The sequence below is a fragment of the Conger conger genome, chromosome 10, assembly GCF_963514075.1.
Source record: "Conger conger chromosome 10, fConCon1.1, whole genome shotgun sequence".
NCBI lineage: Eukaryota > Metazoa > Chordata > Actinopteri > Anguilliformes > Congridae > Conger > Conger conger.
Genome location: NC_083769.1, coordinates 14,016,432 through 14,033,256, shown reverse-complemented (window position 1 = coordinate 14,033,256; position 16,825 = coordinate 14,016,432). Strand labels below are relative to the sequence as shown.

At 44.8% G+C, this 16,825-nt stretch overlaps 1 protein-coding gene across 4 annotated transcripts in view; it reads left to right on the top strand.

Annotated features, from left to right (window-relative positions):
• Positions 1-15,942, top strand: part of LOC133139616 (retinoic acid receptor gamma-A-like) — a 71,691-nt gene extending 55,749 nt beyond the window's left edge. For all 4 annotated transcript variants that reach the window (XM_061259199.1, XM_061259200.1, XM_061259201.1 and 1 more), the window contains 5 exons: positions 636-799; positions 1,199-1,375; positions 2,655-2,859; positions 6,578-6,736; positions 8,603-15,942. In XM_061259199.1, coding sequence (XP_061115183.1) covers positions 636-799; positions 1,199-1,375; positions 2,655-2,859; positions 6,578-6,736; positions 8,603-8,979 — 1,082 coding nt within the window. In that variant the 3' untranslated portion in view covers positions 8,980-15,942. The remainder of the gene's footprint in view (positions 1-635; positions 800-1,198; positions 1,376-2,654; positions 2,860-6,577; positions 6,737-8,602) is intronic.
• The last annotated feature ends 883 nt before the right edge of the window (positions 15,943-16,825 follow it).

Sequence of the window (16,825 nt, the reverse complement as noted above, 5' to 3'; positions counted from 1 at the left end):
CCCCCACTAGTCTGCCATCCGTTCGGACAGCTGTGCATGTTGTCTGGTTTTGACAAATTCTAAATCTGGTAACTGCAACATTGGTACTGAGGTGGTACTAAAGTACACTGACTATATACTGTATATATACTGAGGATATACAGTAGATATTTTTCAAGTCAGAGTTTTTTCACTGATTCTTGCTGTAAGCAGATAGACTGACTGACACGTGTGTGTGTGTGTGTGTTTGTGTGTGTGTGTGTGTTGGTGAGACAGCACTGTGCCTTTGCTATTACTGGATATCCTGAGAGGAAGGACATCAAGGGAGGGAATAGATTGAGAGAAAGAAATGAAGGGTGGAGGTAGACTGGTGATACAGGGGCGGGGCTATGACCGTGAGGGGCGGGGCTATGACTGCATGAGGGGCGGGGTTATGACAGTGTGAGGTGGGTGGAGCTGTGACAGTGTGATGTGGGCGGGGCTATGACAGTGTGATGTGGGCGGGGCTATGACAGTGAGGGGTGGGTGGAGCTGTGACAGTGTGATGTGGGCGGGGCTATGACAGTGTGAGGTGGGTGGAGCTGTGACAGTGTGATGTGGGCGGGGCTATGACACTGTGAGGTGGGTGGAGCTGTGACAGTCCTCCTCTTCCTCAGCTGTGCGGAACGACCGGAATAAGAAGAAGAAGGATGTGAAGGAGGAGCCTGTGGTCCCAGAGAGCTATGAGCTGAGCGGGGAGCTGGAGGAGCTGGTGAATAAAGTCAGCAAAGCGCACCAGGAGACCTGTCCTTCACTGTGTCAGCTGGGCAAATACACCACCGTGAGTCTCTCACACTCACAACATTATAATAATGGGCATCTACTGCATCTAATGCTGGAGGTTACAACACCGTCACATACACTCACAATAACACACACTCACCCTCACCCTCACACCCACTCTAACACACTGTAACACACACACATACCCTCACCCTCACACTAATACATGCACACATGCACTTACACACACTCACCCTCACCCTCACACACACACACATACACGCACACACTATAACACACACATACTCACGCACACACACTCACCCTCAAACACAAACACACAGATACACAAACACCCACTCCACTTTAACACACAACTAACACACACACTAACACACACTAGTAGAGCAGTAGTACTGTGACTCATGCGTCTCTCTCCCCCCCCCACCCGGGGCAGAACTCTAGCTCAGACCACCGTGTGCAGCTGGACCTTGGTCTCTGGGACAAGTTCAGCGAGCTGTCCACCAAGTGCATCATCAAGATTGTGGAGTTTGCCAAGAGACTGCCTGGCTTTACCTCCCTCACCATCGCTGACCAGATCACCCTCCTCAAATCCGCCTGCCTGGACATCCTGGTACCCAGAATTCCCTTCTATGTCTCACACGGGCTGCTCACGCCACCAAAGCTGCTGTAGTTAGTGACCAGATATTCAGCTCCAACTTCTTTTCTGTGCTTCTTTTTACCAGACATGCATTCAAGATTGTAAACGTTAGCTAATGTTAGCTGAGGCTCAGACTGGTAGGAAGAGGTTCTGCACTGTGTTGTGTTGGCTGCAGATGTTCTGTTGCTGTCTACACCCATTTCATGAACATTCACCAGGATCCAGAAAATGGGATAATTTGCAGCATATTGCCAGAGACAGAATGCTTATTTGAGCACTCTGAGCCGAGTATCTGATCAGGAAGTAGAACGTCTGTGCTGACATCACAACTGGGCAACAGAGTGACCTCACTGCCAGAGATAAGGCCACACTGCCACCCAGTGGACATATGCATTATTATTATTATTACTATTATTATTATTATTCATATTATTATTCATATTATTATTATTATTATTATTATTATTGTGACATGTACTAACAGCTTTAACTATACACTCAGTGACCACTTTATTAGGTAGACCTGTACACCAACTTGTTAATGCCAATATTTAATCAGTCAATCATGTGGCAGCTACTCAATGGATAAAAGTATTCAGACATGGTCAAGAGGTTCAGCTGTTTTTCAGAACAAGTGTCAGAATGGGGAAGAAATGTAGTGATTGTTGGTGGCAGACAGGGTGGTTTCAGTATCACAGAAATGACTGATCTCCAGGGATTTTCATACACAACAGTCTCTAGAGCAGGGATCATCAACTCTGGCCTTCAAATCCAAATCCAGCTCTGGTTTTCTTTTCTCCGGATTAATCTGTGCTGCTGTTTGGCCCAACTGTCTTAATACTTAACACCCAGTAAAAGGGAGGGTGGAAAACCAGCGTCCAATCCCTGCTCTAGAGTTTATAGGTAAAGGTGAAAAAAAACATCCAGTGAGCAGCAGTTATGTGGGCAGAAATGCCTTGTTAATGAGAGAGGTCAGAGGAGAATGGCCAGACAGGTTCAAACTGACGGGAAGGTGACAGTAACTGAAATAACTATGTGTTACAACAGTGGTATGCAGAAGAGCATCACGTTGGTCCTTCCATTGACCTTGACCAAGTCACTGGCCTCAGAATTGAAGTTGGTCCCCGGGCGCTGCACTGTGGCTACCCACTGCTCCTCAGTAACTAGGATGGGTTAAATGCAGAGGACAAATTGTCCCACCGGGTTCAATAAAGTATCTTGTCTTATCTGACTCCATCCTCTCCGTCCCCAGATGCTGCGGATCTGCACACGCTACACCCCTGAGCAGGACACCATGACCTTCTCTGACGGCCTGACGCTAAACCGCACGCAGATGCACAACGCGGGATTCGGACCGCTCACCGACCTCGTGTTCTCCTTCGCCAATCAGCTGCTGCCCCTCGAGATGGACGACACAGAGACCGGCCTCCTCAGCGCCATCTGTCTGATCTGTGGAGGTACTGTAGCCTGTTTAGAATAGTGTAGAGACCGGCCCCCTCAGCGCCATCTGTCTGATCTGTGGAGGTACTGCAGCCTGCATTTAGAGTAGCACAGAGACCGGCCTCCTCCTATACTCCTGTGTGTGTGCATGTATATTCTCCTCTGAGAGAGGGTGTTTATACAGTGTGAGAGTGGGTGTATATTCCCCTCTGAGAGTGGGTGTTTATACTGTGTGTGAGTGGGTGTATATTCCCCTCTGAGAGTGCGTGTTTATACTGTGTGAGAGTGGGTGTATATTCTCTCAATGTGGGTGTTTAAACAGTGTGAAATTGGGTGTATATTCCCCTCTGAGAGTGGGTGTTTATACTGTGTGTGAGCGGGTGTATATTCTCCCAGAGTAGGTGTTTATACAGTGTGAGAGTGGGTGTAAATTCCCCTCTGAGATTGGATGTTTATACTGTGTGGGTGGGTGTATATTCGCTTCTGAAAATGGATGTTTATACTGTGCATTAGTGTGGGTGTTTATACTGTGTGGAAGTTGGTGTTTATACTCCTGCATTAGTCTGGGTGTTTATTGCCCTGTGAGAGTGGGTGTTTATATTGTGTGGGAGTGGGTGTGTATACTCCTCTGAGTGTGGGCGTTTACACTGTGCGGGAGTGGGTGTTTATACTCCTGCATTAGTGTAGGTGTTTACACTGTGTGGGAGTGGGTGTTTATACTCCTGCATTAGTGTGGGTGTTTATACTCCTGCGTTAGTGTGGGCGTTTACACTGTGCGGGAGTGGGTGTTTATACTCCTGCTTAAGTGTGAGTGTTTAAACTGTGTTGGAGCAGGTGTTTATACTCCTGCATTAGTGTAGGTGTTTACACTGTGTGGGAGTGGCTGTTTATACCCCTGCATTAGTGTGGGTGTTTATACTCCTGCATTAGTGTGGATGTTTATACTCCTGCATTAGTGTGGGTGTTTATACTCCTGCATTAGTGTGGGTGTTTATACTGTGTGGGAATGGGTGTTTAGAATAGCGTAGAGACCGGCCCCCTCAGCGACATCTGTCTGATCTGTGGAGGTACTGCAGCCTGTTTAGAGTAGCACAGAGACCGGCCTCCTCCTATACTCCTGTGTGTGTGCATGTATATTCTCCTCTGAGTGTGGGTGTTTATACAGTGTGAGAGTGGGTGTATATTCCCCTCTGAGAGTGGGTGTTTATACTGTGTGTGAGTAGGTGTATATTCTCTCAGGTGGGTGTTTAAACAGTGTGAGAGTGGGTGGGTATTCTCTCAGAGTGGGTGTGTATACTATGTGAGAGTGGGTGTATATTCCCCTCTGAGAGTGGGTGTTTATACTGTGTGAGAGTGGGTGTATATTCTCTCAATGTGGGTGTTTAACCAGTGTGAGATTGGGTGTATATTCCCCTCTGAGAGTGGGTGTTTATACTGTGTGTGAGTGAGTGTATATTCTCCCAGAGTAGGTGTTTATACAGTGTGAGAGTGGGTGTAAATTCCCCTCTGAGATTGGATGTTTATACTGTGTGGGTGGGTGTATATTTGCTTCTGAAAATGGATGTTTATACTGTGCATTAGTGTGGGTGTTTATACTGTGTGGAAGTTGGTTTTTATACTCCTGCATTAGTCTGGGTTTTTGTGCTGTGTGGGAGTGGGTGTTTATACTCCTGTGTTAGTGTGGGTGTTTATTGCCCTGTGAGAGTGGGTGTTTATATTGTGTGGGAGTGGGTGTGTATACTCCTCTGAGAGTGGGTGTTTACACTGTGTGGGAGTGGGTGTTTATACGCCTGCGTTAGTGTGGCTGTTTACACTGTGTGGGTGTTTATACTCCTGCTTAAGTCTGAGTGTTTACACTGTGTTGGAGCAGGTGTTTATACTCCTGCATTAGTGTGGGTGTTTACACTGTGTTGGAGCGGGTGTTTATACTCCTGCATTAGTGTAGGTGTTTACACTGTGTGGGAGTGGGTGTTTATACTCCTGCATTAGTGTAGTTGTTTACACTGTGTGGGAGTGGGTGTTTATACTCCTGCATTAGTGTGGGTGTTTATACTCCTGCGTTAGTGTGGGTATTTACACTGTGTGGGAGCGGGTGTTTTGTCTGTGTGGGAGTGGGTGTTTATACTCCTGTGTTAGTGTGGGTGTTTATTGCCCTGTGAGAGTGGGTGTTTATATTGTGTGGGAGTGGGTGTATATACTCGTCTGAGAGTGGGTGTTTACACTGTGTGGGAGTGGGTGTTTATACTCCTGTGTTAGTGTGGGTGTTTATTGCCCTGTGAGAGTGGGTGTTTATATTGTGTGGGAGTGGGTGTGTATACTCCTCTGAGAGTGGGTGTTTACACTGTGTGGGAGTGGGTGTTTATACTCCTGCGTTAGTGTGGCTGTTTACACTGTGTGGGTGTTTATACTCCTGCTTAAGTCTGAGTGTTTACACTGTGTTGGAGCAGGTGTTTATACTCCTGCATTAGTGTGGGTGTTTACACTGTGTTGGAGCGGGTGTTTATACTCCTGCATTAGTGTAGGTGTTTACACTGTGTGGGAGTGGGTGTTTATACTCCTGCATTAGTGTAGTTGTTTACACTGTGTGGGAGTGGGTGTTTATACTCCTGCATTAGTGTGGGTGTTTATACTCCTGCGTTAGTGTGGGTATTTACACTGTGTGGGAGCGGGTGTTTTGTCTGTGTGGGAGTGGGTGTTTATACTCCTGTGTTAGTGTGGGTGTTTATTGCCCTGTGAGAGTGGGTGTTTATATTGTGTGGGAGTGGGTGTATATACTCGTCTGAGAGTGGGTGTTTACACTGTGTGGGAGTGGGTGTTTATACTCTTGTGTTAGTGTGGCTGTTTACACTGTGTGGGAGTGGGTGTTTATACTCTTGTGTTAGTGTGGCTGTTTACACTGTGTGGGAGTGGGTGTTTATACTCCTGCATTAGTGTGGGTGTTTACACTGTGTGGGAGTGGGTGTTTATACTCCTGCATTAGTGTAGGTGTTTACACTGTGTGGGAGTGGGTGTTTATACTCCTGCATTAGTGTGGGTGTTTATACTCCTGCATTAGTGTGGGTGTTTATACTGTGTGGGAGTGGGTGTTTCGTCTGTGTGGGAGTGGGTGTTTATACTCCTGCATTAGTGTGGGTATTTATACTGTGTGGGAGTGGGTGTTTATACTCCTGCATTAGTGTGGGTGTTTATACTCCTGCATTAGTGTGGGTGTTTATACTGTGTGGGAATGGGTGTTTAGAATAGCATAGAGACCGGCCCCCTCAGCGACATCTGTCTGATCTGTGGAGGTACTGCAGCCTGTTTAGAGTAGCACAGAGACCGGCCTCCTCCTATACTCCTGTGTGTGTGCATGTATATTCTCCTCTGAGAGTGGGTGTTTATACTGTGTGGGAGTGGGTGTTTATACTCCTGCATTAGTGTGGGTGTTTACACTGTGTGGGAGCAGGTGTTTATACTCCTGCATTAGTGTGGGTGTTTATACTCCTGCATTAGTGTGGGTGTTTATACTCCTGCATTAGTGTAGGTGGTTACACTGTGTGGGAGTGGGTGTTTATACTCCTGCATTAGTGTGGGTGTTTATACTCCTGCGTTAGTGTGGGTGTTTACTGTGGGAGTGGGTGTTTATACTCCTGCATTAGTGTGGGTGTTTACTCTGTGGGAGTGCGTGTTTATACTCCTGCGTTAGTGTGGGTGTTTACTCTGTGGGAGCGGGTGTTTATACTCTTCCCTGCTCAGACCGTACAGACCTGGAGGAGCCGCAGCGAGTGGACCAGCTCCAGGAGCCGCTGCTGGAGGCCCTGAAGATCTACGCCCGCCGGCGGCGCCCCAACAAGCCCCACATGTTCCCCCGCATGCTGATGAAAATCACAGACCTGCGCGGCATCAGCACCAAGGGTGAGCGGGGGTCCGCTGGGGAGAGCGGGGGTCCGCTGGGGAGAGCGGGGGTCCGCTGGGGTGAGCGGGCCGCTCAGACTCCTCACACACCTTCAGTGCATAATGACATCCTTACGTGTCACATTTCGAGTGCTGTCGACTTGTGATCAGGCGGTGAAAGTGCTGGGGGTGTACGACGAAACGAGATTATGGGGTTAGCGAGGCAACCCTGGGTTTCCTGTACTACGAAGCTGAGTTACTTTATATCTTGGTATATCATCAGGGTAACGTATGCTGCATGGCTAACCTAGTTAGGCAGGTTATGCTCAGGCTATCAGCTTGAAACTTATAAAAACACCACCCTTTAATCAGTCAACTCCTTGGAAATGGACGTGTCTTCAAGACACTTGGAGGTGATTTTCTGTAGGTGGAGACCAAATTAATTGGCTGGCTTTTTCTGTGATTACACTTGATAAAACATGTAAGATAGATTTTTTAATCGCATGTGTTGGAACGATAAATGAATACAGACACCACTGTCGATGGCATTGGGATGATCCAGTTGTGGAAATCTCGTCACTATGAATGAGAAAGCATTATGGGAGATTCATTTTTTGCCTCTTGGCAATCAAAAAATGTAAAACATTACTTTATTTACAAATTGAAATTCCATGGTATTCAGCATATATCCATGTATTTAAACTATGAAACACATACTTTGAATCCAGACTATGCTTCATAGTTATGCTTATATTTAGTTTCCGCAGCTCTATTTAATAGGGAGCAGTATATACTGGAAGTAGCCTATCGTTCCCAAAACATTCGCTTTACCTCCCTATACAGTAGCCAATATAGTGCAAGCTTCTTGAACCCTGCGCATCAACATATACTTCTTTTAATTATAAGCTTTTTTGCTTCAGGCATAATCATTTTAAATATCTTGTAGCAAGTTAAATTTTAGGAGTTCTTGAATATGTAGCCTAATTCTCGCAGTAAAATAAACTGTGGGACAATTTGTGAGATGTATTTGTTAAGAGTGGTATGATAGCCTAAATAATAAATTCTAACTAACTAATTTATACTAATACCATTTTCTGCCAACCATTGTCCCTGGCATGGTTGGCGGAATCAGTGTTATTTTTTGTTGTCCATTTTTGCATACACCGCCACTTTCACCAGAACTCGCACAGCTCTTGTTTAACAAAAGCCCGTCTTCACTTAGCAAGTTGGGAACCACCTTCGTAGTACCGGTTAAGCCCAATAGTGGTTGTTTGGTTGGTAAAAGCAGATTATGCAAAGAGACCCTGGGTATCTTCCCTTCGTAGTACCACCCCCTGGCTAACATACTAACTTATTTGAGGTTGTCTCTGAAAGCAAGTGCACAGCACACGTTAAATATTTGCAAGTTGACCATTCTTTGGTCAATAATGTTCTAATCTATACATTTTGTTGTGTTGGGTGTTGCAGACTCCGTTGAGACGATATGTGTATTTGCTTTAGGCCACATAAAAACCCCACAATAAAAACAACTGCTGTTATGGAAAAGTTGGATATTGTTGAAACATTGCTGAGCTCTTTCATGACATAAGCAAAGGGACTAAATTATATTTAATGAAATTATATTTTCCTGCTGCTTCCCTTTTTAATTCGGCAATGGCAGGCTAAGTTCTGAATATATCACTCGAAAGTTTACAGCAACAAAATGTAGTTTGTCACGATAAGTACCGACACCAGTGGAATACTTGACCAATAGGCCTGTCGCCATGTTGCTAAACCACTATGCTGAACGTAGAGGGTCACATTCCTTAGTTTAGGATTGGGGGAGTATAATGTCTCTCGGACTCACTCTGACCAGATTCCCATTCCTCTTCCGGCTGTTTGGAGCAGGAGCCGAAAGAGCGGTCTCTCTGAAGATGGAGATTCCGGGCCCCATGCCCCCACTGATCCGGGAGATGCTGGAAAACCCGGAGGCCTTCGAGGACCAGCCGGAGAACGGGAACGACCAGCCCCCGGCCCCGGCCCCGGCCACGGCCCCGCCCCCGGCCCCGCCCGTCACCGTCAAACTGGAGCAGGAGGAGGAGGACTGTGGCGGAGGCAGGGGAGGAGGAGAGAACGGCAGCGAGCTCTCGCTGGAGGAAGACGATGAGGACGAGGATGAGGACGAGGAGCGAGAGCGAGACGCTGACAGCGATGGGGAGGAGTGGGGAGGCCAGGCCGCCGCCCCTGATTGGCCCAGGAACACCCTGACGGGGCAGGGTCAGTGAGGTCCAACGCCTCCTCAGAATCAATCTCCCTTAACAAAACAAACAACAACAATAAAACAGAAAGCAGTACGAAGCGAATGAAACAGAAAACATGTGATTCAGACCCAAACAAAAGGGAAAAATCTTATGGAAAAAAAATAACAGAGGGAAAGACTTTGTCAGATGAAAGAGACCGTCTCTTGATGTTGTTACGATTTTTTTTAATGTACATAGATGCAAAAGGAGATGCCAAAAAAGGAGAAATACCAGCCTTAGCGGCGAACACAGACGGCCGCGGTCATCACAGGGTGCTCTTCAGGGTGCAGTGCTTCAGCTGGGCAGCAGGGGGTGCTAACGGCACATCTGCATTTCCCCCCCGTTTTTTTTAAGAAAAAAAAAGAAAAATGAAACAAAGTCACCCATTTGTTGTTGATGCATTTTAAAAACAATTTTCTTGTAGTATTTTAATTGTTTATTATTTCTTATGGTATACACTCCATATATTTCGCTGTCTATATATCTTTATATTTTTGTTTTGTATTTGTCATTTATGGTTTTTGTATATTCTCATGTTCTTCTTTAAAGAACTTTCCAGAACAGGGACACAGACAGAGAGCGAAACAGAGAGGGGGAGAGAAAAAAACAATTATTTACAGTTGGCACAGCTCGACAGATCCTGAAATGTTAACGTATCACCGATCCTGAATCGGCAAGATGCACACAGGGTTGTCTCTTATTGGCTGAAACGCTCCCTATGCCAAATTCTCTGTGCCACATGAAGCTGTTTTTACTCTGATACACACGTCCTTCTCACTGTGGGAAACGACAGTCGCGTACCCCCTCGTACACCCCCATCTCCCCCTGGAAGGGCCCCTGCTGCTCCTTCTTGGAGAACGTTCAGGATGCAGGACATACCTGTGCGGCCATTTTGTGTTAGACGTTCTTTCCAGGCCCTGGTGTGAAGTTGCATACACCGCCAGTGCTGGCAGCATAAGAATGTGGCTCAGGTCTCTGGAGCAGAACCAAACACACACACACACACACACACACAATGCATTCACTCACACACACACAGGTCTCTGGAGCAGAACCAAACATACACACACAATCCATGCACTTGTAAACACACTCACACACACACACACAATGCATTCACTTGAAAACACACACACACACACAGACACACACACACACACACAACACATGCACTTCTAAACACTCAACGCTGTATTGGAACAGCAAGGCCAATTCCTTTGTTTTTGCAATACACTGAATACATTTGGGGTTGAGATAAAAACATGTACATGAGACAAGAGTTCAGAATTCCAGCTTTCATTTCCTGGAATTTACACCCAGGGGTGTTAAACTATTTAGAACATAGCGCCTTATAGGTTAGAAAAAAGTATTGGAACAGAGAGTAAGTAAATTAAATTCAATAATACTTCATATTTGGTATCGTATCCCTTGCTTGCAGTAGCTGCATCAAGCCTGCAACCTATTGACATCACCAACCTGTTGCATTTTACTTTTGTGATGCTTTTCCAGGATTTTACTGCAGGCTTTTTCGGTTGTTGTTTGTTTCGGGGTTTTTTTCCCTTCAATCTTGTCAATTTGGTTATGGTCTGGTGATTGACTTGGCCAGTCTAAAACCTTCCACTTTTTCTCCCTAATGAAGTCCTTTGAATGTTGTTGTAGACTTCTGAATTCATCCTGCTGCTACCATCATGAGTTACATCATCAATAAAGATTACTGAGCCCACTCCAGAAGCAGCCATGCAAGTCCAAGCCATGGCACTTCATCCACCGTGCTTAACAGATGAGCTTGTGCGTTTTTGATCACAAGCTTAACCCTTCTTTCTCTATATTTCTGGCTTTCCATCACTTTGGTAGAGGTTCATTTTGATCTCATCAGTCCATAAAACTTTGTTCCTAAACTGTGGCTCAACTCTGTATGTCTTTACAAATTGTAATCTCACCTTCTGAATTCTTACTACTGATGAGTGATTTACATCTTGAAGTATAGCCTCTATATTGTTGCTCGCGAAGTCTTCATCAAACAGTTGATTGAGATACCTTCACCCCTGCCCTGTGGAAATTGTTTCTGATGTCATAGACTGATAGTTTTTCCTCACAGCTCTCACAGTGTTTCTGTAATCAACTGCTGTTGTTTCCTTGGTCGACCTATTAGATGTCTGTTGCTCAGTACACCAGCGGTTTCTTTCTTTTTCAGGACATTCCAAGTTGTTGTACAAGCTATCCCCAATGCTTCTTCAGTGGCTCTCATTGATTTCCCCTCTTTTCTAATCTTCAAAATGGCTTGCTTTTCTCCCAAAGACAGCTCTCTGGTCTTCATGTTGGTTTATCTTTTCTAACACAAATGCAGTACTCACAGGCAAAGTCCACGGCTAAAACCAAGAGCAGGCATTCAGAACTATTTATTGTTTAACCAATCAATCTAACAGGACACATCTGGGCAACAAGAAACCTGTCAGTCACATGTTCCAATACTTTTGCTCACCTAAAGATTGGGTGGTCTGATATAAAGGGTGATATGTTCGAAGCTGTTTCACAAATCGAGATAAAAATACCAGGAAATAAAAGCTGAAATTCAGATCTCATCTCACGTACATCTTTTGTCTTCAGTGCATAGAAAAATCACAGGAATTGGCCTTTGGCTGTCCCAATACTTTTGGAGGGGACTGTATACAGTCAGCATACACACCCTTGCACATTTGCTGGTCTGTTCTGTGATTGGACAAGGAAATCTACACAAAACAATATCGGAAATGCACTCAGGGCTACCTTTTAAGGATCCCAGCATAGCTGTCCATAGACATGCTGGAAACAGGCCATACTCACAGAGACTCGCTCTGTCTCATGTGAGCTCGGGGACAAATGTACAACCTGGCCACCTCAATGACAAGCCATACTGCAGCTATAACCAGCTATCTACATCCTTTATCCTCTCCTACAGAGCCATACTGCAGCTATAACCAGCTATCTACATCCTTTATCCTGTCTTTAGAGTCAAACTGCAGCTATAACCAGCTATCTACATCCTTTATCCTCTCCTACAGAGCCATACTGCAGCTAAAACCAGCTGTGTACATCCTTTATCCTCTTTTACATAGCCATTCTGCAGCTATAACCAGCTGTCTACATCCTTTATCCTCTCCTACAGAGCCATATGACAGCTATAACCAGCTATCTACATCCTTTATCCTCTCCTTAGAGGGGGCTGGTTTCCTGGAGTTTATCAGTTCTCAGTCTCAGTGAATTTTACCGTTGGAAGTGATGCGTGCGGAGTGCTGGTCTGAGACGACCAGCAGTGCCTGGGAGAGTAGAAGTCGCCCAATGAGATTCCCTGCTCCAATGTGCCATCCGTGTTTGTGTGTGCCTGTGTGTGTGTGCGTGTATGTGTGTGAGCGTGTCTGTGTGTGTGTGTGTGTGTGTGTGTGCATTAACTGGTTGTATTTTGCCAAATTAATGTGTCGTAATAGCACAGACTGTAGATGTGGAACCAGGCTAGTGTTCTGGCGTTGGGATAGGTAGGTAACAGTAGTGTTACTATGGTGATACCAGGGTACCGCCCTGCAGCACCCTGCTTCCACCAATGACCTCCACCTGCCCGCATGCAGGCCATGTTCACTGAAAAATAAATTTGATGGTGAGGGTAGCACGAAGCTTTCTACCTTTCACTGGGAATAATCTCCCAATAATCTTGCATTTAGTATTGAGGTCAGGTCCCAGTAATAGAGACACAACCAACAGTGGGAATGAACAATTTGAAGATACAGTTTATTTTGGAATGTGTTTTTCAAAAGTCGGTATTCTGGAACTCCATTGTTTACAATTTTGAGGAGTGGTTGTTACATCAGAATTAGAATGTTCAGTTAAGAACATTCTAGTCACATGTTTGTGATGAAACACTTTAAAGGGCTAAATATATAGCTAAAGCCCAACCTGAAATCAAACTGAGGGGGGGAGTCAGCCTGGTTCCAGGTCTGCAGCAGAAAAGGGGAATTCATATCAGTGTTATTTGGACACAGTGAGGAAGGGTGGAGCTCTGTGAAGTCCCACCCTCTGTGGCCTTAGGGGGAGGGGCAGAACAGTTAGGCTATGGGGTATCTGTACTGTATGTCCGTCTCTGAGCATGTCAGAGATGGCTGTCAATCATCCTCTCTTTATACAGTCAAACCCTCATGTTAAGAAAAGCCATTTGACAAAAGAAGAGGAATTTGTACAATAAATGAGATTTTTTGTGAACTTTTGATCCTTTATAAATCTGTAATTGTTTTTTTTGTTTTCTTTTAAGTAAGTGTTTCCAAACAGGAAATAAAAGGCAGAGTGAGCTAACCAATCAGCCCAGGTTTATGAATATCACCATAGGTATCTCACGGATTAGTTGTGATGTTCACTTCAGACAAACAACACAATTAGCCAGACGTAAATGACACTTTCCTTCAAGAATCTTTCTGATGTAGCTAAAAATGTAAGGTTCAGCTAACATTGGCTTGCTCATCTACTGTAATTAGGTCATTATATCTAATTAGCTATTTCTAACATTATAATTAGCTTGATAGCTGCTTGGTTAACTAAAAATGTATATTGATGCCAGACAGTAACCAATCAAGTACAAGTGCAGTGCTTTTGTTTTCTGGTCAAAGGCAGTTTGTGGCGAGTGATGACATTGTGAAGTGTCTTCCAAAAGTAACAAAACTGAAGCAAACCTGAGATCACATTTCAGCTCTTATGCTCGGACGAATGTTCTGCTGATTTGGAAGTATGCAGGACACAAGTATGCAGTGGAAGTATGTAGAACACAAGTAGGCAGAACACAAGAATGCATGACTGAACACAGCCCAGCACTAGCCTTCCCCCTTCTTCAGTGACATCACCCCTTCCTCAGCCTATCAGAAGAAGGTCTTTCAAGAATCAGATAACCATAATTTAGTGTGGAGCTGTCATTCTGACCCATGATCAGTTAAAGGTAAAAACTCTTATATGAATGAATTATACATTAATTCAAACTCTTAATTAAGGGTGTGAACGCTGGGCTTTAATTAAGTTTAAAGGTCAAAGTTAACCAAGTGCTTTACCTGCCTGTTAGCGCCTGCCAAATCTCACATGTTGTGTAAGAAGGAAAGAAGCAACAACTTCACTGTAACTCAAAAATAAAATACATTGCACCTTCAACGCAGGTAGCCTTCCATCGGTCCATCCTAACAGGACTTTTCTGGGGAGATTTAGCTGCCTTACTATAAGAATGAGGACAGTGATGTTTTTAAGTATAGACTTCTGAATGTTTAGTTCTGGAGTTCCTGGAGTTTGCAGCCCAGTTAAGGGATGTTTAGCAACAATTACTACTTGTGTACCAACGTGTAAAATACCTTCGCTGCTGATGTTAAATCGTCAGCAAACTGCTCAAATATTTTCCACCTCTAAGAATATTTTGCATTATTATATTATTGTATTATATTTTCATATTTCATGAATGAGTTATTAAACTTTAAGATAAACCATTTTTAGTTTAGACACCTGTGGTAAAGTTATCATTTGAATAATTTGTGACGCTGTGTTAAATAGACGTGTATTATCTAGCTCCGTGATACAAATGCAGGGCGTCTTCAGCCTGGTTTAATCCACCGGTGTGGTGAATAGTGGCGGCAGTGCAACCTGCGGTGGTGGTGGGGAACAAAGCTGGCAAACATGAGCCATTTTATGGAGGTGGGGGACGCAGCCAATGGGTGGTCCGCTTAGGGGGCCTGAGGTCGAAGGTCACAGAGCCCCAGTACTAACTGGTCCAGTAAATCTCTCTGACACAGCCGGAGCAGGCTGCAGATGGGGTCACGAGTCATAAACGCGCCGTGGGGTTTCGGGGCTCCGCCGGACTGCACACCCCATTTGGATCATCCCGACCTGAAATTCCCAAAAGTACAGCCCGAGCACCCCGCGTCTTTTCAGCGATTTTTCTCAAAAGATGAATTATTCATTCGTGTTTGTACATAGTGCATTGTAGCTATGTGAGTCATTTAGCTCCGGGAATCATGGCGACGGTATTCGGATGGGAAAAAGGTTACAGTTCTGTCAAAAACGACAAGGCGAATACATGTGGCATTGCGGGCAGCCTAGGGCTGACTGTTTAATGACCCTTGGTAAGGTAGGTTAGCCGTAGGTAGCTTCGTAGAGCACAGCCGTGTATGGTTGCCTTTATTTAGTGGTTCGTTCAATTGCTATTTGTGACAAATTACTTGAGTGGAAAGGTGAAAGATGTAAATGTATTTTAATTCAAGTTTTCACTCGCCATAGTATTATTATTGTACTGTAACCGCAGGGACTGGGAGACCTTAACTGGCATTGGGTCACAATATTTTTCAACTTGGGTCTTCTTTTTTAGGGGGGTGGGTCTTACTTGTAATTTTTTTACTTTTCTTTTCCTGCCTGTTTCTGGGAAAATAAAGTATTCTGACTTTTGTATAAGTGGCAGGCCCTAGTTTTAGAGTTCATATTGATGTGTCATGAGAGCAAGTGCACCATATCCAAACTGTATGGATTTATTTTTCACATTATAACCACAGTCAGGTGAAGTCATTTGAATTTGCTGTGGAATATGTCGACCCTCTTCTCCTCTCTCTCCCTTTCCCCACTCCCCTCTCTAATGTGCCTTTTACCTGTTTGGGCAGCTGCAGTAAGAGGACTGTGGAGTGTGATAAACAGCAACACCCGCCTATCTAAACCTATCCCAGCATGCATCTCTCACACACATCCTAGTCTACTTATACGTGTTTGCCTGCCGTCTCGTCTTTCATTTGACGCTTGTCATTTTTTCCATTTGTTCTCCTCCGATTAATGCTGATTTTATAAAGAAATGTTAAACATAGTAGTAATGTGTCTTGTTTCTTTATTTTTGACACGCCTTTAGTTGGTGACCAAACTGCAGTAAACGTAAAGGCAAAACATATATATAATAAAATAATAATAACATTTCGTGTTTTCAACCAATGTTTTCAACACACCACTCAATTCAGATTGCTATTGTCTTGCTATGACCCCAATGGCCAACAGAGGGGGCTCACATACCATAGTTCACAGCAAGGGCAAGGATGAAGCCTCGCTGCCAGGATGACACGTTTCATTGAGTCAAACTATGGACACCATCTACTGCATTTCCCCTTGTGATGTGACTGAATAACTAGGCTTGCTTATCTATGAATGATCTGTTCTTTGCGAAAGAAGGCATTGATATACTGATAAGCATCCCAAGTAATTGACTATTGCCTGTCACATGTACAGCCGTGAATTCTAGTGGTAGCCTACTCATTCTTTCCAAAAAAGGGCTGGTCTGGGTGCAGGTTTTTGTTCCAACCAAGCAGTTACACACCTGATTCTACTCATCAACCATTACAGTATTTGCTAAGGACCTCGGGTGTGTAACTGCTTGGTTGGAACAAAAGCCTGCATCAACACCGGCCCTTTCTGGGAAAGATTGACTATCCCTGGATAAGGTGATGTGATAACAGGATAAACCGTGAAACTTGTTTTGCGCAATCGGACTGTGATAATTTCGATTCGCCTATTGGACCTGAACAAACAGAACGCTGCCGTGTTAGACAGAATGAAGCTAATTAATGAGATGTTCTGCCTCCGCTGCACTTCTCCAATCCTGCGCGCCTGGGGTGCAGAGGTTTCAATATGGCCGCCTGGACATCTGCCTCAACATCTGCTTCCTCTGTAACGTTATTATCTCCATGTGGCTATAAAAGGCCGCCCACTACAAAGTCCTGAAACTGGACACACACTGCTTGAGAACGGTAATAGGCATCGAGGCGCACACACATGCTCGCAACAGATACACCTACGCGAACAC